Source organism: Melanotaenia boesemani, chromosome 3 (genome assembly GCF_017639745.1).
Source record: "Melanotaenia boesemani isolate fMelBoe1 chromosome 3, fMelBoe1.pri, whole genome shotgun sequence".
Classification (NCBI taxonomy): Eukaryota; Metazoa; Chordata; class Actinopteri; order Atheriniformes; family Melanotaeniidae; genus Melanotaenia; species Melanotaenia boesemani.
Window position 1 is genome coordinate 18223584 of NC_055684.1, and position 25916 is coordinate 18249499.

At 38.1% G+C, this 25916-nt stretch overlaps 2 protein-coding genes across 3 annotated transcripts in view; both read left to right on the plus strand.

The window, feature by feature from the left end:
- The window catches only part of igsf21a (immunoglobin superfamily, member 21a), a 172813-nt gene extending 154009 nt beyond the window's left edge, over positions 1 to 18804 (plus strand). The window contains exons 6-10 of one of the 2 annotated variants that reach the window (XM_041980672.1): positions 1547 to 2027; positions 6377 to 6477; positions 8750 to 8942; positions 11734 to 11772; positions 18510 to 18804. In XM_041980672.1, coding sequence (XP_041836606.1) covers positions 1547 to 2027; positions 6377 to 6477; positions 8750 to 8942; positions 11734 to 11772; positions 18510 to 18586 — 891 coding nt within the window. In that variant the 3' untranslated portion in view covers positions 18587 to 18804. The remainder of the gene's footprint in view (positions 1 to 1546; positions 2028 to 6376; positions 6478 to 8749; positions 8943 to 11733; positions 11773 to 18509) is intronic. The other variant, XM_041980673.1, reaches the window with a different exon arrangement.
- A 3185-nt stretch (positions 18805 to 21989) lies between these two features.
- klhdc7a (kelch domain containing 7A) lies at positions 21990 to 25276 on the plus strand. Its single transcript, XM_041979224.1, has one exon. It carries the CDS (start codon positions 22118 to 22120, stop codon positions 24395 to 24397), a length of 2280 nt encoding a protein of 759 aa, XP_041835158.1. The 5' UTR covers positions 21990 to 22117; the 3' UTR covers positions 24398 to 25276.
- The last annotated feature ends 640 nt before the right edge of the window (positions 25277 to 25916 follow it).

Below are 25916 nucleotides of genomic sequence, written 5' to 3' on the forward strand. Positions count from 1 at the left end.
AGTAGCAGCCAGTAAACTAAAAACTATTTCGTGGCACATTCCTTCATACGTTACATTACTGTTGTTAATGAAAAGGGGCCTGCATTAAAAGTTTGGGAACCACTGCATTATACAAAGGACAAATATGGTCTATATTACACATTTTCACCACAAAACGTATCGTGATATAATATAATATGTTTAAAGTTTTTACAATGAACTATCATGTTATAACGTGATAAGGTCCCTTTTTTTTTATTTGGATGACTTTGCTTCCGTATTGATTAGCTTCCATGTCACAGAAAAACTTAACAGGAGAATGACTCTTCAATCTCCACATTTATTGATATAGGAATGTTATGACTGGTTTTCACTCCAAACCTATTTGGGAATTGTGGCAAAATAAGATTGTCGTTCTCTCCAAAATGGGCTCATGTGGCATATGTACATGCAGCTAAACCATAATAATGTTCCAAGATTATGCATCCTCTAATAGTTATAAGAATAGCTTCATGTGAAGGCTAAAATGGTGTCCAAGATGATGGTTTCATTGTAAAATGGAATATACTTTTGCCATAACCCTTATAGTTTCTGATGTCTAACTCTTAGCAAGTGATGTGACACCTAATGTCAAACAGGAAATAATAGTTTCACTGTAACATGTGTTTACACGTATCTGTAAGAATAGCACGGTGATGTTGATATTGTTAAAAAATAGATTCACAAATAATTTTCTAATTCTAGTAATGATTTAGTCTACTGTAAACCCAATTTTAATAGGAGAAAAGTGCTGTAAAGTTATTGTTTAAGTGTATATATTGGCCTTTAATCTCTTCTCTCTCAAAGGTGAATGGTTAAAAGGGGGATCAACCCATCCAACCAGCCCCTCTTCCTCCATATCTGAATTTTGAGCAAATATTTTGTACTGTCAGTGTTATTTTTGTTTAAAATATATTTTAAAAGTCAAATGTGGATTTTGCAGCTTATTAACAGACTTGACAATGACTTTTGCACTGATGTGGAAACATTAAAATGAATTGCATTTCATTTTCATTGCAAAGTTTTTGTGTAGTAACGCTTGGATTCTTGTGCGAGGTGGTCTTGAGGTAGAATAAAGTAGGCTAGATAGAACAAAGGCTCCAAGGCACTCGCCTTTAAAATCCCTTTATTTCTATTGCATAGTCATAATGATCTTTTAAAAACAATATTTTTTGTTCTATCCAGAAAAATATTCTTGTCACCTTTTTTTAAGTTTTGCACCTTTACACAATACTTTTTTGTAGACTTTATGGAAAACTATCCGGACCTCCTCAGGCTGGTTTTCAATGGCCATACACCATGATGAATTTTTTTAAGATGTGCTTTTACTCTGTTATTTGCATTGGATAAAGAAAAGAGGTACCACCCAAGATGTAGAAACCTCACAAGGCACCTTTAATAAAATTCACCAGACCTCAGTTGTATGTATCAAAACATTTTTTTACATGAACAATCTCAGTTTGTTAAATTGTCTATTTCCTTCTTTTTTTCTTGTCCTCTCAATTTTCTCCATTTCCATACTCTTAAGGTGTACTTTAAGCGTGATGGCGAGCTCATAGAGGTAATTTCCTACACTCAGCCCTCCACTAACGAACAAGGAGGAAGTGCAGCAGGGGTGAGAGGAGCCAGGCCTCTCATCAGCAGGGACCTTGACGAAACTAAACTGCAAAGGTCCCTCTCCCTTCTTGATCCCGAAAGGCGATCAGCTCGCCTGTACACGGAGAGCCCTCAGCGTGTCCACACTCAAGGCCAGCAGGCCTACGAGCCAAGCCCTGCAACAGAGGCCATCCCCGAGACAGTAGTGAGCCGGGAATTCCCCCGCTGGGTACACAGCACAGACCCTCTGTACTACTTCAGCCACACGCACATCCCCCAGAGTGACGGCTCTGTTGTGGTTCAGGCCAGACTCACCTGGACCCTCAACCCTCAGCTTGATAATGACGCCCTGTTCAGCTGTGAAGTCAAGCATCCAGCACTGTCAATGCCCATGCAGACTGAGGTCACTTTAGGTGAGTACAATACAGCCTGTTTGCATGATGTTCTCATTTTTCCTACGACATTAAGCTCATCTGCTTTCTACTCCCTTTCCTATCACACCTAAAACACTCCACCTGAACACACACACACATTTTTTTTCTCATTTGTTCTTCTTTTTAATCTCCTGCTGTCTCTGTGTTGCACTCGGAAACCAATCGGACCTCCCAATGTCTCCCTTGCAAATGCACTCAGAACAACACATTTGATGCTGCTTAATTCTGTTACAGCTGAGCAGATTGCGAGTTTAGCAGCAAACGCACAACTCCAAGTGACTGACAGGGCAATTCATCGAGCTGTCTTTTACTAGATTGAGTTAACCCTGGTCCATTATTGAAAAAGTCAGCCTGAATTAGAGAAGTCAAAAGAGAATTTAGACACCACTGACCAATATTATATAATTAAAAGGACTATCTCAGAAATGCTGCCCTTGATCGAACTTTATTGAATACGACCCTTAAGCTCCTTAGTCTGTCAACCATGCCTCTTAATCTGTTTTATTTTTAAGGGAGAAAAATCTGGTCCCGATTTGGTTTGTTCACCTATATACTGCCAGCTGAAGAAATTATAATGCAGTTTTGTGATTTCAGAGAACAGAGGTCCTACTTTGCGAGAGACATTTGTGTTTAGTAATGGTTTGATATAAAATCTATGGCTAGCATCCAGCACATCAAATTACCACTCAGAAGAGGATATGTTGGCATTAGTCCTCCAGGAAGACAGCCATGCACTCCTGAAATGATAAACAGAGACAATGTCAGAACATGCTAGCATTAGATGAAGGTGGCAAAAGTAGATGAGACTGGTTGCTTCATGTTTGCTGACTGATGATGATGATGGATGGGTTAGCATAGAGTTCTTGTATTTTCAAAGGTAGATAAATAAATACCAGAGCTAGAAGACAACAAGATATGTCAGACTTACCATGTTGCACTTGGTTGAAGTAACACTTTTCAAGGACTATTTTCAAGTGTGTTCTTGTAATTTCGTAGACTTGTGCTTGAAGGAGTGGAACTGTGTATGTAGGATAATAGATAACTGACAGAAAATTATGTGATGTGTTATGTAATAGTTTTTGGAAATGAAAGTCTGATAAAATAAATAAATAAACAATATGTTTAACCAGGCTTTAACACATTATTTGTTGGTTTCTTGGTTTGCATCATTTGATATAAGTGTTTTGCTTTTGTTGCTCTTGTTAGCTGTTGTTGCTTTATCAGGCTAGAATGCGTCATACTAGAAAATTGTCTTTAAATGTAATAACTATCACCTTCATGAGCAAAATGAATAGAAATATTTTACATCCATACAGGAGGGAGACGCCAGCATCACTTGAAAAATATAATTGGTTTAAAATGTCATTCCATGAAAAAATGTTGCAGGAACTACTTTTTTTTTTACCATTTTCATGTGAAGTTTTATAACAAATGACATAGGAATGAGTCAAACGCTTGCTAAATGTCAAAAGTGCTAATATTTTGATAAGCCTTTCTTTTTACTGAAGTCATTAATTTATCACTGCAATGTTCTTTAAAGACATGTAAAGTAAACCACCAAACGTCTTAAATTATCCCACCATCCAGTGAAAGGAGAACAGAAAATGTGCTTGTGCTGATTTTAGTTAGTGCACAGTTTCAATTCAAAGGATTTATCTACCTATTTTGGGCTCTTAGAAAGAAGTATTATTATTTTATTTTAAATATTTACTTTCAAACTACCATGGCTTCAGTTCAGATTTGACATAATGTTTTGCCTTACAGATAAAATGGCTTTTAATTTTCAGAGTATTTCAGCATTATGTATGTGATTGGTGTATAAAAAGGGCTCACCTAAGAATTTATATGACTTCCATATCCTATTCATTTAAATCATGCAGCTGTAACTGGATTATTGCACTCAGACACACACCCTCTCAGTTCTTTCAGGTGCATGTGTGTGTGCATTTGTGTGTGTGGTCAGGAAATGAATGGAAGATCTTTTTTGTGCTCATAAGTAATAAATCTTTCAGAGATTTAATATCGCCACAGGAGAGCAAGCGACAGTCTGACAATTGACCAATGTTGTATCAGACTTCATGCATATTCATGATTGGCTCTGTGCTCACCATGCAAATGTTACTGAAGCTGCTGGTGGGTGTCAGGAATCGGAAAGCTGTATTCATGAAAATTTGTTCATTCATGAATGGTGCATCTAAATTATTGAAACAAAAAGTTATTTGTTTTGAATTTAGGTGAGCTAAGGTCTTTATTATTCAGCAAATTTAGGCAGAGTGAATGAATTCTCATCACATACACTGCAGCAAGAGGTCCAGTGCTTCGGTTTGTACTTTGCCAGAAAGTCAGAGCAGAAGTTCTCTTTTAGTAAATCTGTACATTTAAAGATATATCTTTAATTCTTTAAATCTATATATTTGTTCAGCAGTGTGCATATAGCTATATGAGATATGTTATATGTCAACTTGCTCTACACTCTGCTTTGGGTCACCAGGACGATGCATGTTTGTTTAGTCCGTGACAGATATTACACTGAGCATAATTCACCTCAGTTGAATCATCCAGCAGTAAGTCGGGTCTTAATAAATTTGTTTGCTTTCCCCTCTAGATTTTCCTTTTTTTAACAGAATCATTCACCAGCTAATGCGACAGGTTCCTTTCAGTCTGTCATGCGGCTGTGCAGACCTGCTGATGTCTTGCTTTGATTTTGAAGCACACCTGATATAGGGTGCAGAGTTGTTTATCTGGGAAGTATGTTTTTTTTATTTTTTTTCTCAGATCTCTCTTGGAATAAAAACAGTCCTTTTTTCTGCAAGGTGAAGGAGTTTAGGAGGTGGTCTCTTTGGACTGCAGCCTATTTCCCCTGAGATGCCCTCTCCCAAGAGACGCTCTGTCATGTCCATCACAGTGCATGCTGCCGTTATCAAAGGTGGTGACGTAGGATGCCAACTGTCACTGCTGGAGCAAGTCCCAGAAATCGGCCATCATCTCCCGGCCATATGCCTTGCAAGCTCTATGTGACTCCATGACACGAGCATTTAAAAATACTTTTCCATTAGTGTCTAAGTGGAAAGAGAGCTTCACACTGCCATGCCAGACCTAGCCTGTGAAATGCCATCCTTCATGGACATGAGATGGAATACTTGGCTCTGCGTGTGTTCATGAGGTCTTTGTTGCCATATGAACATTTTGAGTCCTTGGGGAATTTGCTCCATTTTGCCTTAATTATTCTGGACAAATGAAAACATTTATACAAGTGAATAAATACTTTTTTTTATGAAATGTGAATATTTCCTATTTCCCTTTCTATGTTTTACTTTAATTCTCTGTTTTGTGCAATTCAAATGCTTTTGTTTCTGGTTTTGCTTGAGAAAAAGTAGAAGACAAGGGCATTTCTGTATGCTTCATCCTACTCAGATTTGATAGAGTAAGTCTTTAAACATTACTCTTATATGGTCTTGCAGTCAATTACTGCCCCCAAAAAGATGACGATCCATTAGCCACAGTAAAGCCAAAGTAGTTTGTTGCCAGATTAATGGCTAAAACCCTCTGGTCATTTGTCTGTCTTATATTTATCCTTTAGTTGAACTTATCAATGAAAACAAGTACCCAGTGTGATTTATATTAAGAGTTCAGACTAAATTAACAGCAGAACTCCATGGACTTGAAGGCATTACTGATTGGATGCCCTTTGCTTGATTCTCATTGCATGTGTTGCTCAGTCCATTGGTTTAACATATGGAACTAATACTGCATGTGGAGCAGTTATTTTTTTCAGGGAACTGTTAATCATCACAAATCATGTAGAACTTGCTTATAATGGCCTAATGTTGTGTTCTTCGTAATTTATTAGTAATGAAATTGCTTATCTTTTTATAACACAATGCAAATCACTCATTTTATCTCGACACCTCAGACACAAGACGATCACTGGCCCCTCACAATTTCATAATAATAAAAATCGGCCCTATTGTTTTATGTGGTAGAAATTAAAGCCATCTGGGGGCTGTTGTCCACACCAAGACAAGGGAATTAGCTCTCTGAGTGTCCCTTATCTCGCTGCCTCCACACACCACCCGTCGCACTCCCATTCTCCTCCAGTAATGAGTATCTACCCAATTTAGTTCCTTTTTCTCCAAAGGGGAATAAATCCAGCGCAGGCCTTTGGATGAAAGAAACTGCAGGTCCCTCGCCTCTCGCTCTGTGACCTTAATTGACAGGAAATTGTATTTGTCTCTCTCCCTCTGTGACCAAACAGGTGTCTGGCAGGATTTGCTCTCCATGCTCAGTACAATGACCTTTGTCTCTTTGTCTTTTTTTTTTCTTTTTAGCTGCTCCTAAGGGTCCTAAACTCTTGATGACCCCCACTAGGGCAAAGGTAGGGGACACAGTGCACATCACCGTGCAAGGATTCCAGGTAGGATCGCCTGGGGTAAGTGCATGGGGTTTTACAAAAATGAAGGGTAAAGTTCACTGTAGAGTGCAAAATCCATATAGATCATGTTAAGTAGACCTATTTTGCTTTACCCCTTCATTTATAATTGTGGAATACAATTTTTTTTATTTATTTTTACATTATTGTTTTGGTAATTTTGTTTCAAGAAAAAAAAAGGGGAAATGTTGCAGATTTTAGCAGAATGTTATGCACCTTAGCTTCTCTAAAGGCATAACAGTGACTGGAACCTGCATTGTTTTTAACTACCAGGAGGGGGCGACTCTCCTGTTATAAAAAAAAGCCTTAGAGTTTTATGAGAAAAAAAAACCTGCTTGGTACTTCAGTTATTATCCTTGAAACCAAGTTCACTAATGTTTATGGTCGCTACTTTAAAATCTTCAGTATAGCAAGGTAACAATGTTTTTCCCCATTTGGTGTGAAATGAAGGATATGATTGTGTCTGTTAATGCAGAGTTTGTAACTAAATAGTTGCTAAATAAATTAAATAAAAAACTTTATTGTGATGTCCAAATTACCAAAAAAAATGCTTAAAAAGAGTTAGTCATTCTTTGGTGTAACACTGATTCATTTTGCATTTGCTGTCAATTTTGTTTTTACTTCAGTAAACATTTGGATATTAAAACTCTGAAGTAAAAGATATGGATATGTTTATGTATAATTGGAGTCCAGTGGAGCCCTAACCAATGAAAATGGAGATGTACAAGCTGCTAAGATTTTTACTGCTTTTTGGCTAAGTAGTCCAATAAAGAGAGGGATTGTTTTAATGTCACTATCATATCCTGCTGAAAAGACCTATGTCCCTGGTGTGAATGGCCTGGCGATGGTCTGTTTGACTGGAATGATACATTGAAGGCAGGCAGCTTGATCCAGTCAGGTGAGGAGAATAGGACTAATCCTGACATAGAGCACACTAATGGCCCACAGCAAAAACCTCCTTTGTGACTTCCCAGGCACTGTTCAGGAATCATCAGCAAGATTTGATTTTATTTCACTTTCAGGAGACCAAATTAACATTCTGTATTGTTGGTGGTTAAGGGCACTGATCTGTTAACTGCACAGATTTATACATGTGTTTATGTTTGCCCAGTGACCTTGGGATTCTTTTACTCTTCTCTGTGAGCAGGGTTACGATTGGTTATTACAGACAAGCTTGACTGTGGCATACAGCCAGTTGGGCCTTTCAGCAGCGTAGGCATCAGTGCGTGCAGACTGATCAAAAAGCAAATTTTCCTTATCCTTCACTGGACCAAGGCTTTAGGGTTTCACGAGTTGATAAGATTGTGTGCCAAGTCTGAAAATGCTGCCTTCCCCATGTCTGATAAGACAAAATGCTTCTTTCTGGACTAGAACTTTAGCACATTTATCTTACAGCTAATTTCTTTATAAAGCACAGTTTCTTTTTCTTATGTCTTTTATGAATCTCTGATTGGTTTTTAATGCAAGTATTTACATCAGGCTATTCCCAACTCTTACATTTGAGCACAAAACACGTGTAGTCGGACTGTTATTATATAAAATTTCGCAACATTCTAAGCATTGATGACAGTAACTATTAGAATGGGGGAAATGCAATCAAGTTATTGGAGATATGGAGCAGAAATTGTTTTTTTTCTTCCTCTTCATTTTTTCCCTTACATAAGATCAAATCATAATATTCTAAGTATATCATCAGCACTATAATCCATTTTTGCATTATGGTTGTCATCAGTACAGGTATATGAATGAGATGAAAAATACTTTATTAATCCCAGAGAGAAATTGCAATATCAGCACACCCCCAGTGTTTTGCAGTTTATTTGAATTTAAATATTATTTGACATGTGCAAATTTTAACTTTGGTGCACAACAGCTGCCAGTGCTGCTTGCTTTAAGGATTTCAGTGTACAAGGACATATGATTGTAAGCAATCTTTTACAAGTGAAAAACCTTTGAATTTACCAAAGAAGAAAATATTATCTGAGTTCATGCATTTCTGCTTTAAAGCAGAATTCAATTTATTTTAACTTTTTTTAATAGTTAACCATAGCAGGAAGAGGATCAGGCAAATGTGTTCTAAAGTGAAGTGTTGATTATTAATGTATGTTGTTAGGGGAAAATTAGAGCTTGTATTATTCACACATGCTTTGCTTTCAAAGTCATGGCTGAGACTCAGACTCTCTTTGAGCTGCCTTTACACCCCTAACCTCCTCTCTTGTTATTTTGTTTCCAATCCTTTTTGTCTGTCTCCATCCTATCCTGGTGTTGATAGAATGAGGTTTTCCCAGAGCCACTCTTCACCTGGACGCGGGTGGGGGGCCGCCTGCTGGATGGCAGCACTGAGCGAGAGGGGAAGGTGTTGATTCTTGAGAGAGTGCCAGCAGAACTTAACGGCTCCATGTATCGCTGCACGGCCCAGAATCCTTTGGGTTCCACAGATACGCACACTCGCCTCATAGTCTTTGGTATGTACGCTTACCTCTGCGACTTTACTGCACTAGCACTTAAAGTACAATTATATTTAATTTTCATTGATTTTCATTTTCTTTTAAATTATTCAACTTTTTCTCCTAATTTTGCAACTTGCTTCAAATGATAAAGACTTTTACAATTATTTAGTTAAATGTAACTGACTGAAAATGGCATAACTTCACAAAACTAATCATTGATTAATGAACTTATAGTATCTTTGAAAATTACTTGAGATTTATGTGGCCACTTTTAACTATGAATCATTGATGTATTTGTGTGTGATTAATACAGATTTTATCCCTAATTGGCTCAACAATTCACATTTTTTAAGGTGGCACAAACTGAAAGTAACTGTTCTCTAAGGGATTTAGTGTGTATGTCGTTAATAGCATGTCTAGTACTGTTCTGTCCGCTGTGCCAAAAACCAACTATGCCATCGAAGGCCTGTCATTAAATCAAAGGACCTTTGTTTTCAACAGTGTTAGAAAAGCACTTTGCTCAATGACCAAGCTAATGCTAGATTACTACACTAAGGTAAGATGTTAATTGTAATTTGGATGTGTTTGATGTACCAGTGCTGTTATATGACCTGGAGAACTTTATGGGCTCTTTTAGATCTGTGTATCCTGCTCCTCTGGTTCTGTTTACTCTGGAGTGACTATTGGAACAACTGAGATGTACCATCAAGAGCTTTTTGTGAGAAGAGTTTCAATCAAATAGGTTCTGTTAGGACTTTTCACAGCAACTTTCACTTTACATAATGGGACATGACTCTGGCCCATCGGTTACCTGCTAGAATATTCCCTTTACTCAGTCACTTACAATGGCAATCACATCCACTTTCAATTCAGTTTGACTTCAGTGGCTTCACAGTAATAGAAAAGCCAAAGCTCAGTGTTGAGAATGTGGACTTTTTTGTATTAGGCCACACATTTCTTTATTCCATTAAATCCATTGTGAATGTGAAGGAGGCTCAGGTCTTTGCTTGAGGCTTCACCTACAAAATACTGTTTTAAAATCTCTCATCATTAACATCTGTGAGAGAACTTTCTATCATTTCCTTTGTATTATAGTTTTAGTCAGCGTCCCTCAGCAGATCTCCACCTTCCTTCTTGCTTATCATATGCAGAAAATACCATGCAAGCAGCGCGAACAGTAATCCTTATTAAAGAAGCCATTTCAAAACACTCACGTGACTGAACTGTCTCAAAGTTCAGATGAGTATAGAAAGGCAAAAACAGCAATATTACACATTCTTAATATTTGAAATGATTGTTTTATTATTTTCACATTTGAGATATTAAGATGCATTTGACATAAACAAACAAAAAGAAACATAATTAATTTAATTGTGTGGTATGCACAGACATGTTTGAGTCCAGAAGTGGCCTTTTAACATCAATCAGGTTGACACTGTTCTATACTTGAGTGACTCTGAAGAAAAGAATGTGTATCCATCTTTTTTTATATCCTCCTGCCAGAAACATTCGTGTGAACAGAGTATAAAGTTTGTCACAGATGCATAAATTACTGGGTGGGTCTAATAAGAACCTACTTTAAGGGGATAGAGCCACTTTAGGAAGGTGTTACCTTGAGAGGCGTTTTGCTAGGAAGAGCACTAATGTCTATTTAACATCCTGATGCATCCTCAGGTGTCATCGGCTATGTGCCTAGTATGGCCCATCTGTCTGTCTGCTCCTTGTAGATTGCTTCCACTCGTGCTTAGGGGAAGTAAATGGTGATTAAGTGACCTTGGCACCATCCCCCATGGCGCTGAGATGTGACACCTCTTCTCTCTCCCGAGGATGAAGAGATATTTGGGGGCTCTGTTAACTTCAGCAAGTGTTCGACATACACCATCAGGAATAATGGATTATAATAAGGACTTGGTGTAAAGACTCTTCAGCAACAAGCAGCACTTACATATTGATGATGTCAATGCTATCTTTAGCCATTCTCAGTGATAATATCTTGTGAGGGAACTGTGAGGCAGGTGAGTCAGCACAAATTGAGAATCGGGCAGTGACAAACATCGAGGCCAAACCGCACTTGCATACAGAGACCCACAGATATGTGTACTTAAGCAAATTTGCAGGGGCAGGCAAACACAAGGACCCATATGGAGAGTGCACACATTAATTTCTGAGTCTCTCTGAGGAGCTGCTGTGTTAATGTGCTTGCAATGAGAGCAAAGAAGTTCCACACTGTGCTGTATATGAAGCCTCCACCTGCTTATACAAAGTTTAACATCTAAATTTAGCTCACAAAGTGGAATTTAAGAGTGTTGGTAATACTCTGCAAAACAGTCTTGCTCTCTCTTTAGCAATTAACTTTATCCCTTTGAGAACATTGAATATATATTGTCAGAGCATTTTGTGCAGAAGAGACATTATGTAGCTTATTAAATGCAGAGTGTTCAGAGGTCTTCCTTGACTGTCTGGCCTCAGCTGTAGCTCCCAGCTCTCACTGCTGCTAAAATGTGTCCTGGTTGCTCCAATGTAGTGCTCTGTGTTCCCAGGTCCATTAACAACCTCTGGTATTTCTCACTGATGATGTGCCAGTTACCATGTTCTTTAGGAACCATGGAATTCAGCTTCATTAAACAGCCACAACCTCTGTCAGAGAATTATTATGTTTTTTTTGTTCTGTTTTTTTTGTCTATTTCTCAACCATGCTCTTTATTCTAACTAATCCCATTGTTCATCCACTGAGTCAATCAACATTTCAATAAAAACAGTAATACTTGATTATTTTTAATAATTCTTTTTTTTTTCTTCCCAACAGAAAATCCAAGCATGATGAAGAACACACAGAATCAGAACAGTGAGTACAGTGATTTGTATGTACGATCCAACACTACAAGGCCAGATTGAGGTCCTGCTTACAGTGTGCAGAAACCTGAATCTTATCAAAGATGCAAATGTATGGGATAATTGTCATTTGGTGTAAAAGTACACATCTGTGAATGTTCACCTAAATCTGTGCATAGATAATATAAAAAGTAAATTCTCATAAATCACTTAAAATCTTTAATTTGCATTTTGCCTACAGGAATATGATTTGAAAAGTTGCACCTGAAAAAAAGTACAATTAAGTACAATTAGTACAATGAAAAAAAAAATTGTACTTAATTGTCATTTTTAATATTTGTAACTTTTTTATTCTCATCGATAAAATACACACTAAGCTTTTATGTGATTTTATCCATTCAGTAATTTGCTACTTTTTTATTTGTGCATAACCTTAGAAGAATATGCATGCATGTGTACTTGTATACATGTCTTGATTTAGTTGCTTTACCACACACAAATCCCTTGGGACACTGGGGTTTCATACATACATAGTATTGACAGCTGGAAATTTTTCGTTTCTGTCCTGAATGTTTTGCCCCAGATAAAGTGCGTGAGACTGATTCAGTCAGGATTAATGTTTGACGATGTTCAGCAGCAGAAAGCTTCAAGCCTCTCCCAGTGACTAACCGTGCCTGTCACTTTTGGTTGAGTGTGAGATTATTGGTGTTTCATATGTGCTGTGGTGGCTCATTTGCGGCTTCTGAGATTATCATATGTAAAGATGAGGGATTGTCAGGAGAAGCCGCAGTGATGTGGCAGCAACCTTTCCATCTCTCCACTTTTTCCTGTCTCTCCCTCCTGCTTTCTGCTGCAATCTTTGTGTATCTTTCCTCCTCTGACTTTTATGCTACCTTTTTGTCTTCCAGTCCCAGACCTTTATTATTTTCTACTTTTCTGGCTCCAGTTTCCCTTTTATCACTGCTGTCTTTCTGTCTTATTTTTTCCCCTTTCATCATATATATATTTTTTTTCTTTTTACTTTACCCTCCGGCTTAGCTCAAAATCTCTGATTTGATGCAGATTTTCAGTCACTCAGACCTTATGAAGAGTGTAGATTATGCTGTAGTGTGAAAAACATTCAGCTCTAGCAAAATAACTAGAATTTTGAGCCCTGACAGATGGGCCTCTGAAGCATGAAGTGGTTCACGACTTATCAAGACTGAAATGAGAGTGTGACCCTACAGAGATAGCAATCAGAGCTTGGATACAGTGGCAAGAAAAACTGACTGAATTTTAAGATTAAACCCTTTAATGGCTCATCTTGATTTAGTAAGCCCCTTTCTCTCTTGATATCCCCCTCCAAAAAAAAAAAAAAAAAAAAAAAACACCCACTCACATTTAGCTTTTGTCTTCAGTCATAAAGACTGTAATCAGCATGCGTTTGCTGGTTCAAAGACTCTGCATTAGTCACAGGCTCTGTACTTAGGGACTCAGGCTCCAATCAGCTGTGATGGCTGGATGGAAACGGGACACCCGGATGAAAATGCAAATTTTCTGCACCAAAGGCTGCAAAAGTGACCAGAGTCCCAAATAAGTTTAAATTTTTTTCTAACTGAAGTGTCAAAAGAAGGGTATTGAACTTGCAGGAGCACCAGCCCATGTATGAATAGAGCGACAGATACACTATACAAGTCTCCACAGTGGCTAGCAACTCACTTTCAGTCCTGCTGTGCTAAGTTTAGTAGATCAGATTTCTAGCTTTATTTGCTTCAAGCTCCAAGTGCTATAAAGCAGTGAATTAAGCCCATCTTAGTCTGACTGGCTTCACAAATAAACTAAAGGGCAACACTTAAGTGTCCGTTGTCAATTAACTCAGTTGTAAATAAATCATGTTTTGGATTTTAAACCAACTTCTTTCCTAAACATAACCATATATTTTTCATGCTTTAACCTCATCAGGAAATTGTAACCTGAATCTAACCAAATGTCATGCAAAAAAAAAAAAAAAACCTTGAGTAAATACAAGGCAATCCACTTCTTCAACATGACCTCATGATTAAGTCTTTCAGCTGATCACTGCCCACCTCCTTTATGAGGACCTTGCTGCCTGTTCATAAGTAAATACTTATAATGACTTTGTCCCATGTGTTACCACAACAAGTCCATCACGACACCATAGGTCTCTGACAAAGCACCAGTTTTAGACAGACCTGTTTTCATTCCGGTTCATACACATGCCTGAATGAACTTATTAGCTTTTGGTCAATAGATTCTTTGTCGTCTTTTGAAAGACGCTGGTAATATCCACTTAAACCTCAATGTGCACACTAGCTTCTATTGTACTTTAGAACCAGTGAAGAATCAAAGCATCTTCATTGCAATTATTTTTACATTGATGAGTCGATGGTCTAGAAAATGCATTTTAATGATAGGATTTCCCCTCTAATAATCTGTAGTGCATGTGTGCGATTCCCATGCCTTTCCCTGCATATAGTGAAAACTGTTTCTGAAGCAGATGGACTTTTGTTTAAGCTGAGTTTCCCCCATTTAAACATTGTTTTGCACTCTCCTTTTTTTTTCTTGTAAGCATCATCTGATACATTTCTCATGCTGTCCTCTCTTTTTCACTTCCTCTTTATATTTGCATTAGTTTCACCCCTTTTCCTTCTTTCCAAGTTATATCTTAGGCATGCAAATCTGAGAATGCAAATTTCATGTAAACACATGAGCAAATGTGTCACAACAAGGATGGATTAGGGTCAGAATGGACGTACAAGCATGCCTTGTATGGAAGTTAAATTAGTATACAACATAGCCCCAAGAGGTCACCATACATGTGCCTGAGCTTAATGGCTTAAATTTTAACTCATTGTCTGGTGAGTGGGAAGAACCGCAGGCATCAGTCACTCCGGTAGCAGAGAAAAACCTGTGCTTCTTACTAGGAGTTGCATTCATTCTTCTTTGTCAGTATTTCCTTGACACAGCTTGTCAAGCTGCACTGAGTTGCAATGAACTGAATATATTAGATGAGTCAAATTGAGGACAAAAATGTTTTCTGCTAGATAACACTGTACCTATTAATCTAGGCCAGTGGTATTATCAAAAGTTTGACTCTCCAGCTGTCTAGTCATTGGCAGGGCTGCAACAGATGTGCAAACATAAAGTCACTACTAACAAAGCCTCAGCTGATAAACTTTGCTTTAAGTAAAAAAATAGCAACATCATTAGACCCATGGGCTTTATTCGAGTTATTTTAACTGTGTTGTGTAAAATTTCAATGCAGATCCTCCAGGAGGCAGACTGATCAGGCTATAACTAAACAGAACCAGTAATAAAATAGCTAAACTCTGTCTGGAGCCGAAGTAGTTTATGTCCATAAAAACAAAGTACTGTTTTCTGCAAACATGTTAAATCCAGCACATAGTCATTCTTTATCTTATTATGGAAAAAAGAGTCCCAGTTGTCTAAGAAATATCAGTTTGCCAGGAATGCATTGAGGTCTGAGCCAGAAACTGGAGGCAAACAGATGGCTGGGTGACTTGCATCTATGACTGTAGACTGGAAGGGGACCTCAGCTGATAATCCTATGCTTGAATGAGCCCATTACCAAATGTAATGAAGAACTTATTGAGAAGATCCAGTTGTTTTTGCCTAATGCATTAAAACTTGAATAAAAATAATTCAGCATGATGGCAGATTGGATACTCTGGAATTACAAAAACTGGTAATCTGGATAAACCATTATGCAAGCAAACATGCATGTTTTGCCAGTAGCAACTTTCTTCCCATGACTGCTCAAATTTTACTCTTAAGATTAAAAAAAAAAAAAAACTAAAAATGACTAAATAAAACGGTGTCTGTTGAAGCCGTTTTTTCTTTTTTCTTTTTTGTTTTTTTATGCTGCTATCGATGTTAAAATGACAAGTACAAACTTATAAAAAATTATAGTAGCGTTCACTCTACATGGCGCCATTTTATGCAAAGATTAGCATGAGAATTTTTAGTCAGATGTTGGAATAGTGGTACAAACTTTACACCCCATGCGTAAAAAATCCTATATATGAAGGTAATATTCATAAAAGATATAACAGTTATTCTGATTTACAGAGACTAACTTAGAAAGTCACTATATGGTTACAACAGCATGCATAAAAGTGAATAAATGCATCTGCTAAAGCCTCAGTAAGAAAGTTTGGTAATGGATAATGTTGGAATAAAGCAGCAATGAATTTTGGCAGATTTTTACAATTTGGTGCCTCCTGAATAAGGGGTACAATTTTTCAGTGACAGTAACCAACAATTTTACCAATTTATGCTTGAAAAACAAAAACCAAATGTGTTAGTCAGACCAAACTGAATTTTTAAAATGCATGTCAGTTTGACAAAATTCAAATGAAACTGAAGCTGCAACACCAGACAAGCCCATCCAGATTATGCAACTGGAAAGTGAATAATTAATTTATACATTGAACTACATTCAATCAATACCAGATGAATATCCAATAAAGCTGCTCTCATACACAAATTTTTGTTTCCATTTTCAAATGGCCACAAGCATAAAAAATTGACTATCAAGTAATATTAAAGACTTATTTATGCTCCTCTTACATATGCAAATTGGTCTGTCTGTTTCAAACATTGGTAAACGTCATTGCCCACATACTCCAATCCGTTCTTTCTTTTGACATGGTTGTTACATTTTACATCCACTAGAAGGCAGTGCAGAGTTTACAGGTCACATCTGAGGTCCGACATCCGTTTCAGACATTATCAAACCTGGTGACGTGAAGGAGATCTTGATAATGCACATTCTCAGGATAGGTGTGGTCTGTGCAGCCATTAAAGAAGCATCACGTAACTTTTCCAACCTTAAAACGCCGCATTTTGGACTCATTTGATGGCACAGAGACATCTATTATGTGTGTTCCTGCCCAGCGGTATCCTGGGGCTGAGAAATTGCACTATACAACATTTTCCTCCAGGATGATGCATGACGTTGCAGCTGAGTTTCGCTTTATGCTCCACGTCACATGCTAGCAAGCAGATGTAAACACACTGGCTCCATTTGCTACGTTGGGCTATGAACCTGCAAACTCTCTGAAAATGGACCAAATTACACACAGAAAGGGTGCAGAAGACAAATAGACTGTTGCAGGTATATGTGTATTGAGCATAGAGCATAAATGGACAATAAGACTCCATGTCAACTTAGTTGCTTAGTTTTTCCAGGCCTTTGCTCTGCTCCAATAAAATCCTAATACTTGCATCATTATCTGACCGAATTCATCATTTAAGCAATTTCAAGATGTCTGTGCAATGAATTCAACTACACTTACATGTACAATTATCTCCGACAGACAAAGTTAGTAGCAGCCGAATTTTTTGAATAATTACTTGGATAGTCCAGCGTTTCAGTATCAGACATACTTTGGTCAATAACTCAGTTCCCCTCCCATGTATCCAGTCTGGGACAAGGACATCAGTCCAATTAAACAGCCAGGCCCAACTTTGACTGTAGCTTGGCTCCACAGCACAATTTTCTAATATAAACTTTGGAGTTCTGAAGGCAGTAGCCTCTCCAGGCAGGATAATTTACCCTGGCACACCACAAAATTTAGTCAGGAGCAGCGCAAGGAATACAATCAGGAGCCCAAGGCCTTGGCACAACTTCCAAACTCTGATTGCTGTCTGACAGAGTATGTGTGGCATGTTCCAGAACAGGCTTTATCCACAGAGGCTGTACACCACAACCCACTGGCTCTGACAAGTTAAAGCTGCTTTGGTGTCACAGGGGGGTATATCTTAAGCAAAATGATGTGTTATTGAGTTTCCAAAAGCTTAATTGCACTAAGCAGTTTGGCAGCCTTACATACTAGTGAGTATTTTAAAAAAAGTGTTACAAGCATTTCATAATTATTATATGCATTAGTCTTTTTCAAAAGTATACTGCAACTCAATTTCATATATAGGTATAATAATTTAAGTCTACTTGATAAAGATTGTGAAACATCAAAACACTGTGTAAAAACCCTTCAAACACAGCAGGATTGGACCATTCTGAAGGTAATTATACCACAAATTACATTTAACATTTGAGAAATTTGCAGGTTAAGAGTTTCTGTAGTTAACAAAATAAGCAACAGGTCCACCAATGTAAGTAACTTTTTACAAAAACAGCTGAACAATCTGCACTAAAGTTTAAATAATTATTTCTTTGCCCATATTAATATTCAAATTTTTAGGTAATTCGAATTTGTTGCATTTCTGAAACCAGTGTTTAGGTGAGTTATTAATGTTAGCCAATGATTGATATTCTTGTGTTAGAAAGCTTGTTGTTACAGGGTACAAAACACGACTTTATTCCCAATGATCAGCTGGTAAGCTGTTGTTTGTATCGCACACCAACTAACTATTTTTATGTTACCGGAAAAGTGAGAGGCTAAATCAAAAGAGAAATTAAAAACAAACTGATATTTGTCAATATAAGAAAAACAAAAGAAACTTACACTACACAATTCCCATCTCTGCTGGGCTGCATCTCTAACTGTTCTGTCACCATCAGTCCTGCAGGCTTCTACTAATGGAGGCATAAATGCAGCTGCATGTTGGTTTCATTCAAAGCTAAACAATACACAATTGTACACTTAAAATAACCATCTAAAATATAGATTATTTCCCAGTGACTTGCATTTATTGCATTTGAATAAGGTTGAAGATGATCAATAGAGAGCTGTTTTTCATTGTTTTTGATTTTTGATCTTTTTGCAGATGCAGCATCCCGCACGGACGTGCTCGGACTGACATGGATTGCACTCGTCCTCACAGTGACGGTGGAACTGACGTGAAAAATCTCATCCAAGACACTCACACACACGTTTATATACTTCCCTGCCCGTACAATACACAACATCTGCATATGCATAGCAACAAATGCACATACAATCCTGCAAGCCTTTTCCAGTCATCAACAGACCCTTCATACATCGATCAGGAAGCAGTGCCACCACATGGTGCTTCAGTTTTTTTGCTTTGTTTTTTTTTTTGTGTGTTTTTTTTTTTTTTTTTTTTTTTTACAAAATAATCAAGATAATATCAAAAGAACAAGACGGTAACCGCTTCGTATATAGCACCACATTATTGCCCTTTTTGTTTCTTGTCCCACGTCTGCCTGTTGACAAATAAAATCTGTCGATTTCAAACAGAAGAGAGAAAAGCTTTGGATTTTATTTTTGAGTGACAATGTTATTGGTGTTGAGTGAAATGAGAAAAATGGAACTGGCTTTGACTGCCCCGCCCTATCAACCTCTCCCATCTGTTACATACCCTGGGATGCACCAGATTAACAACAAGCTGATAAACCATGGAAGAGCAAGTCTACAGACACTCCACGGGGACCTTATATTATAATATATATATATATATATATATATATATATATATATATATATATATATATATATATATATATATACTTTTGTTTGTTTTCTGATGGCTTGGAATGTACAAGAAGATTTAAATGCATTGGGAAATCAGGAGAAATCTCATTTTTGAGTGTATTTTGTGTACATCAGTGTAAATACTGAAAAATAATTAAAAGATTATATGGGTCATGGTGAGGGATGGATGCTGAAATCGTTGGAGTTCTTCACTTTTGTTTGTACGTCATTCAAATGTTTTCGAAAATAATTCTTGGCTGAGAGGACGGAAACATTTAACAGCCTTTCTGTTTCTCACTTAGGCTTTTTATATGGCAGGTCTCCAAGGACAGAGAAAAAAAATTTAACATATGTCTGCTGTTTTGGGGTTGTGGTGCATGTGACGTTTAAAGATTCTTTCTCCTTTTCATGTGTTGCAACTGACAGCACAGCAACTCTTTGTCACTGGCCTGTAATCCAGCTATTTACTTGTGACCTACATTGTGTACAATGCGTAACTCTTTCCCAGACATTTACGGTACTAGTAGGATCATTTTAGCCGCCATTCCAGGGAGGAGCTCACCTGAGGCAGCTTGTGTAAACAGGGTTGTTGCATTTGTTTCATTTCACCTGTATTAAAATTAAGAGATGATAAAACTCACAAGCCTTGACTTTACTTATAATGTTGAGCGGTATTTGACACCCTCATCAGACTTGCCTCCTGTAATGCCGGTTACAAGTAATATATAATATATCACATACACTTGAAAGATATGTTTTTTGTTTGTTTGCTTTTTAGGAAATTTTTAAATCAGTTTTTCTTTTTTATGCTTCATTCAGTGATAAGTCAAATGAAAATTACTTTATTTTACATATTTCTGATGTTAATCCCAAATGATCCCTTTTAATAAAGATTCTCACATTATCATTAACCCTTTGCATTTATACCCTATCAGTGAAATTTATTTTAAAGCTGCGTAATCCTACATTTGGAAGTTCACAAGAATTGCAATTCAAGCACTTCTAAGGACACAACATGTATTAAGGGATTAGGGTTTAAACCAGGTGGGAGGCTAGAGGAGAGATTTTTTTAAAGCTTAGTTGAATAAAAAGGATAAACCTACCCGTTCAGGATATTATCTCACCTTGCTAAAGTAGAATCCATATTCCTGCATTCTGGAGATGAGAGCTGCATAGCACACACATTAATACCAGGGAGTTATAAGTTATTGATTTTTATATATATATACTTTTAAGAAAAGTAAAGAGAGACACAAATCCTTGTCCACCCACCGTTTTCCATTATAAGTCAAGTATTGTCTCTTTTTTTCCTTTTTTTTTTCTTTTAATGAAATAGCACATATATTTCTATGCTTTTTGCTTTTTCAATTTCTGAAAGGATTAGAATGTGCACATCATCTTTTCACAATCTGATCAAGTGCTTTTGAAGTCCGTGTGTGTGTGTGTGTGTGCGTGTGTGTGTCTGTTGAATTGCTGTTGTCTACAAATTGATCGTATGTATTGACAGTTCATGTACCTCATTTTCATTTTCAAGTTAGATCCAACAGACAACAATAAATGTAACCCCCTTTAAATATGAGGCTTTTTTTTCCCCGTCACCCAGAAATGAGTTCTTACTTAAAACCCTATCCCTGTCTCATCAGATATTCTTATTTGTGAGAGGGATGAATGAATCTTGTCTGAAAGCTGATAAACTATTTTATGTCATTCTTCTGTTTGCTTGTTTATTATGTCTTTTTTTTTACTTGATTTTTTTGTTTATGTATAACTCCATAATTTGCAAACTCATCATTGAAGGCACAATCAAGGAGAGTTATAAAAAAAAAAAAGGCACAACCTCCCTTCATAGTGAATTATTCAGGAGTTAGCCATACTTGTAGAATCTGGTTTCCTTTTTGTTGTCAGCAGGCTTGGCTATCAGATGACTGAACGGCACCCACGTGAAACAGGACACCTGATACACCTTATGTACATGTGATGCATCTATTCAGTGCCTCTCAGAGTGCCATTAAAATACTGCTTTCTGTTTATCAGGGCCTTGCTATACTGTGTTACCCCCAATACAAATGACAGCCTGACAGCAATGGTTAAATGACATGGCTTCATTTGGAAAGAAATATCTATATAGACATAGTTTCCATTGTGTTTCTATTCTAATGGCCATTTGAACATTTCTGTGTTTATTTGATCATGCAACTGCTATTTATGCTTCTGACAGCAACCTTAAGCATTTTTTTAGAGACAGTAATTTAAGCAACTCTGCTGGCACAGGAGGGGACCTTTGATCTGTGGCATGACTGTGCAAACAGATGCATCCTGGTTATTAAGTATTTGATAAATGTCACCTATCATTACTTCCCACCCCTTATGCAAACCACGCTTCCCTCCTGCCACATGAGAGCATGTTATCTATCGAGTGTTGTCGATTGTTATTTTGGAAGTATTTGTCAACATTCACATAATATAGCACAACATAAACCACTCCTTTTTATATAAAAATGCAGCAAGAGGTTCCACAACAGCAACATAGCTCAAACAAAGGTAATTATAATTTTCTCAGGAGGATATCGACCACAGTTTTATTGTCTTATGATATTTGATAGATATGAGAAAACCTGTGTGAATCAGGAAACTGCATAACCAAAAATTGATCCAGGGGTATTTACATATTCTGTGTATGGATACTAAAACTTCATCTGACTCGACACAGGTGCTGCATGAAAAAGTGCTCCGCCTCTGTAGAGCAAGAGATGCAAATAGAAACTCAAGGGCTATCATTTTACACTTGATCCTTTGGGTAAAGAGGCGTAGTCATCAGATCATAGCAGCTCTTTTACAATGAAAACCAAACAGCTCCAGTCAGCTGGAGCACATTGACAATAACTTTCAAAAGGATCAGTCAACTAGCCACTGCAGCCATTTTATTATTTTTTTCTAGCAATGCCCATCGCAGACCTGTTGGGAGTTCAGTTCGACATGCAGCTGCTGTTGAAACTTAGTGTCTCTGTGGCTGCAGTGCTTCTGGTTTCTTGGGCTTACAAGTTCTACAGCTCCAGGAGTGTAAGGAAAATTCAGCCTTGTGGCATAGGCAACAAAGAGCCACAAAATGGTACCTGTCAAAATTGCAGGAAATCCCTACGGCATCAAAGCTCACCGGAACATTGCGAGGATGATGGGGGCAAACAATCCAAGTGCTTGTTTGCAGATTCAACCACTGATGACCTGTTATCCAGCAGCACCAAGGATGTACCAGCAGAACTTCCTCCATTACCAGCTGAAAACAGTGAGGAGGAATTTAGTAATCCAAGTAGTGACCAGGATAAATGCATGAAAGCGGATATACTCACTCATGAGAAACAGCCACTGGTTGCCACGAGTAATATTTCCCTTGGATCTGCTTTGAGCCTTCAAGATCCAACAGAGTATGGGATGGCTAGTACGACAGGGCGCCGCTCCCCTTGCTTTTTGAAGAAGCTGGAGAGAAGTGTGGGTGTGGGCAGGGAGTTAAGGCAGGACTTGGAACACCAGGGGGTCTACTCCAGCTTCCTTTCCAAGGCAGAGATCAAAGTAGACGATGCCAACGTAGTGCTGGAAGGATCAGAAGACCAGATTGTGCATGGAAAAATATACGACTACTACGTTGAGTCCTCCTCTCACTCAGTTACAGATTCTAACACAGTGTTGGGTCAGTATGAGGGGATCAAGTCAAAGAAGGCGGAGTTTGGAAAACGTGGAAGTAGCCTCCCAGAGTCTCCTTCCTCTGTGAGCCCTATCATCATACGTGATGTGGTTCTTCAACAAAGAACTGTTGAGGATGTCTCATTACAAGAAACTCCAAAGTTAAGACACCCCGCAAAGCCTGCACTCCTACGTAATGAGAGCTACAGGTCTGCAGCAGAAGAGTCTGAGCTTTCCATTGCCTTTCAAACTTCAAGAGTCCAAACCCAAATGGATCAGCCTCATCACCTGTTGATGTCAGAGACTATCTCTCTGCAAACCTCTAAAGATAGCACAAGTCATAAAGTGAAGGAGGTTGATCTAGAAGCTAGAGCGGGGGCTCCAATTATGCACCTTCCAAAAGAAGTTTTTCATGGCGCAGATCTGGAAAATGTAAAGAGTAAACTTGATCTAGGTAACTGCTTAGAGACACTTTATCTTGCCAAGAAAAATGGCCAGATGTCTGTGCAACAAATGGCCCTCGGGGTCATGTCAGACAACTACCTGCAGGTGCTCAGGGATCCTAACCTTTATGGGCGGTTAATGGCAGGTGAAAGGGAACAAATCCGGAAGCAGAGAATGAGGGGAAGAAGGTTTGTCATGGTTGCAGACATGGACCCGCAAGACTGGCTGAGAAACAAAGAGGAGCAGAGAGCAATGGCAGAACAGAGGATCTCCAGTGCAATGTACTATTATGATGAGTACAAAGATGACTGGCATACTCTCTGCCTGATCCCACAGGAGGTCATCTCTAAAGCCTGTGCCATGTGCACAATGGATAACTACTTATTTGTGGCAGTGGGCTGCCAGGGCACAGACAGAAAAATGACACCCTCAAAGCAAGTGTTTTGCTACAATCCTTTGACATCTATTTGGAAAGAGATCTGTCCTATGAATGAAGCCAGGCCTCGCTGCAAACTGGCTGCTCTGGAGGGCTACATCTATGCCATCGGAGGGGAGTGCCTCTCCTCAGTCGAGCGCTATGACCCACGACTCGATAGATGGACATTCGTGGCTCCATTACCTAATGATACATTTGCTGTGGCACATCATGTCACTGTGTGCAGTGGAGAGCTTTTTGTTGCTGGGGGTACTCTTAGATATATGCTACTGCGCTACAACCCCAAAAACAACACCTGGAGGCCAAGTCTCATGGTAGGCAGCAATGACAGAACTGCAGATATGGTGGCTGTGGGGAGATTTATCTATCGGTTTGATGTTAACCCACTCCTGGGTGTTAGTGTGTACCGCTACCATACAGTGGCGCGACTATGGTATGAGTGCAGCTCCAAACGACTTCTACACTGCCCTGCCTTCCAATGTGTTGCAATGGATGGCTCAATCTACTGTATCAGCCGGCAGTTCACAATAAGGTTTGAGGCTGATGACATCTCTCCAGCTTTCTCAGATGAAGATTTGAGTGTCCTCTCTGGCGCCAAGGGCATACTTTTCCCCTTTGTCCTTTCGCTACCTGATAAGAAGCCTCGGCAGACAAGTGTGTAAAAACGATTCAGTTTTCCATTGATGATAAGATTAGGTAGTGACTGAGTATCCCTACAAGAGCATATTTTACATCAAGTTTATTGTTGACTGTGTGAATTCTGCTTTGCACATCCAGCCCTTGCCTTAAATGTTATTGCAAAACTGTAACTGTTGCACATATCATTTATCTGAGGTGGTAACCACAACACCACAGCAAATTGGTTTCATAAATAACTTTATTTTTCTTGGGTTAGGCATTGCAGAAAGACTTGTCTGTTTCTTATGTCTCATCTCTATCAGTAACTAAAATGCATTAGAGTGTTTATAGTCATCAAGCTTCTGTTTGCTTAGATTTACGCAGCATGTGCTGCCATGTTAATTGTTTGCTTCTTTGATTTGCAACTTCTTCTTGCCATGTTGCTCATTTTATATCATCTCAGATGCTTAATACTTCATTGTATAAGATAATTCATAAAAAATTCTCAGAGTAAATGAGTTCATTCCACTCTAACACACAGCAACTGGGCAATATAGTGATCATCTATCACTGTGTAGGGCACAAATATAACTTACACAGCAGTCCAGAGACAATGCCATTATCAAAAGTTGCTCTTTAAATTTGACAGGATGTAAATGGGTGTGCCACAGAATATGAATAGGTGAACTACTAAATAATTTCTCAGTAAGTTTACACTCAAAACTTTTTACTTGTTATTTCTGTTGTTGTACTCATCCTCCCATCTTGAAAACAATGCATTTGTATTTACTTTCACTGAGCAGATTATCTATCTTTATTTTTTTTTTAATAGAAAAAATTAAAAGACATTATTAATTGCATATCAACCCACAATTGGTGATAAAGAAATTATCTTTTTGTTTGACTTATAAGCACTAACAGAAAAATATATGTGATCTAAACACTTTATTTTAAACATTTGTTTGAATTAACAATTCAATATGCATAAAAATTGTGAAAAAAGATCATTAAATTTCTCATTGTTTATTTATTTACAATTGTTCTCTCACTGTACACATTTTAAGCTAAGGACCTCAACAGAGACAGCATGACATGCTGCCATAGCACCATCATGTGGTTCAGAAGGCGAGCACAACAATACTTTGGGTGAGATGCAGTGAAGGCTTAACAACACTAAAAGTGTCAGTAGAGTGACTAACAAGCTAACAGTGGGTGAAACAGAGCTGCACTGTAAGGCAGCAGGCAAGTGGGACAAAGGGAGGCAGCCACAGATGGTTGACCATCAAACATAAGCATATTTGATTCCTCCTAATTAAACACTTTGATTCCCTGTAATTAAACACCTAATGGAATGAAACTCTCTGACATTGCCTTGGATGACTCGTGGCTTCTGGTTAAAATTTGGTATTATTTTATCTTATCACCCCCCCCCCCCCCCCCCCCCCCCCACACACACACACACACACACACACATCTAGGGTAATTCTTTAAGCCTTTTCTGAGTTTCTTGTTTACTGTGACATAATTTATACCCCACATCATTCTCCATCTTGCAGACACACA

Excerpts from the sequence above, each read along its gene's own strand:
- klhdc7a (XM_041979224.1), top strand. The coding sequence starts at position 22,118 with ATGCCCATCGCAGACCTGTTGGGAGTTCAGTTCGACATGCAGCTGCTG.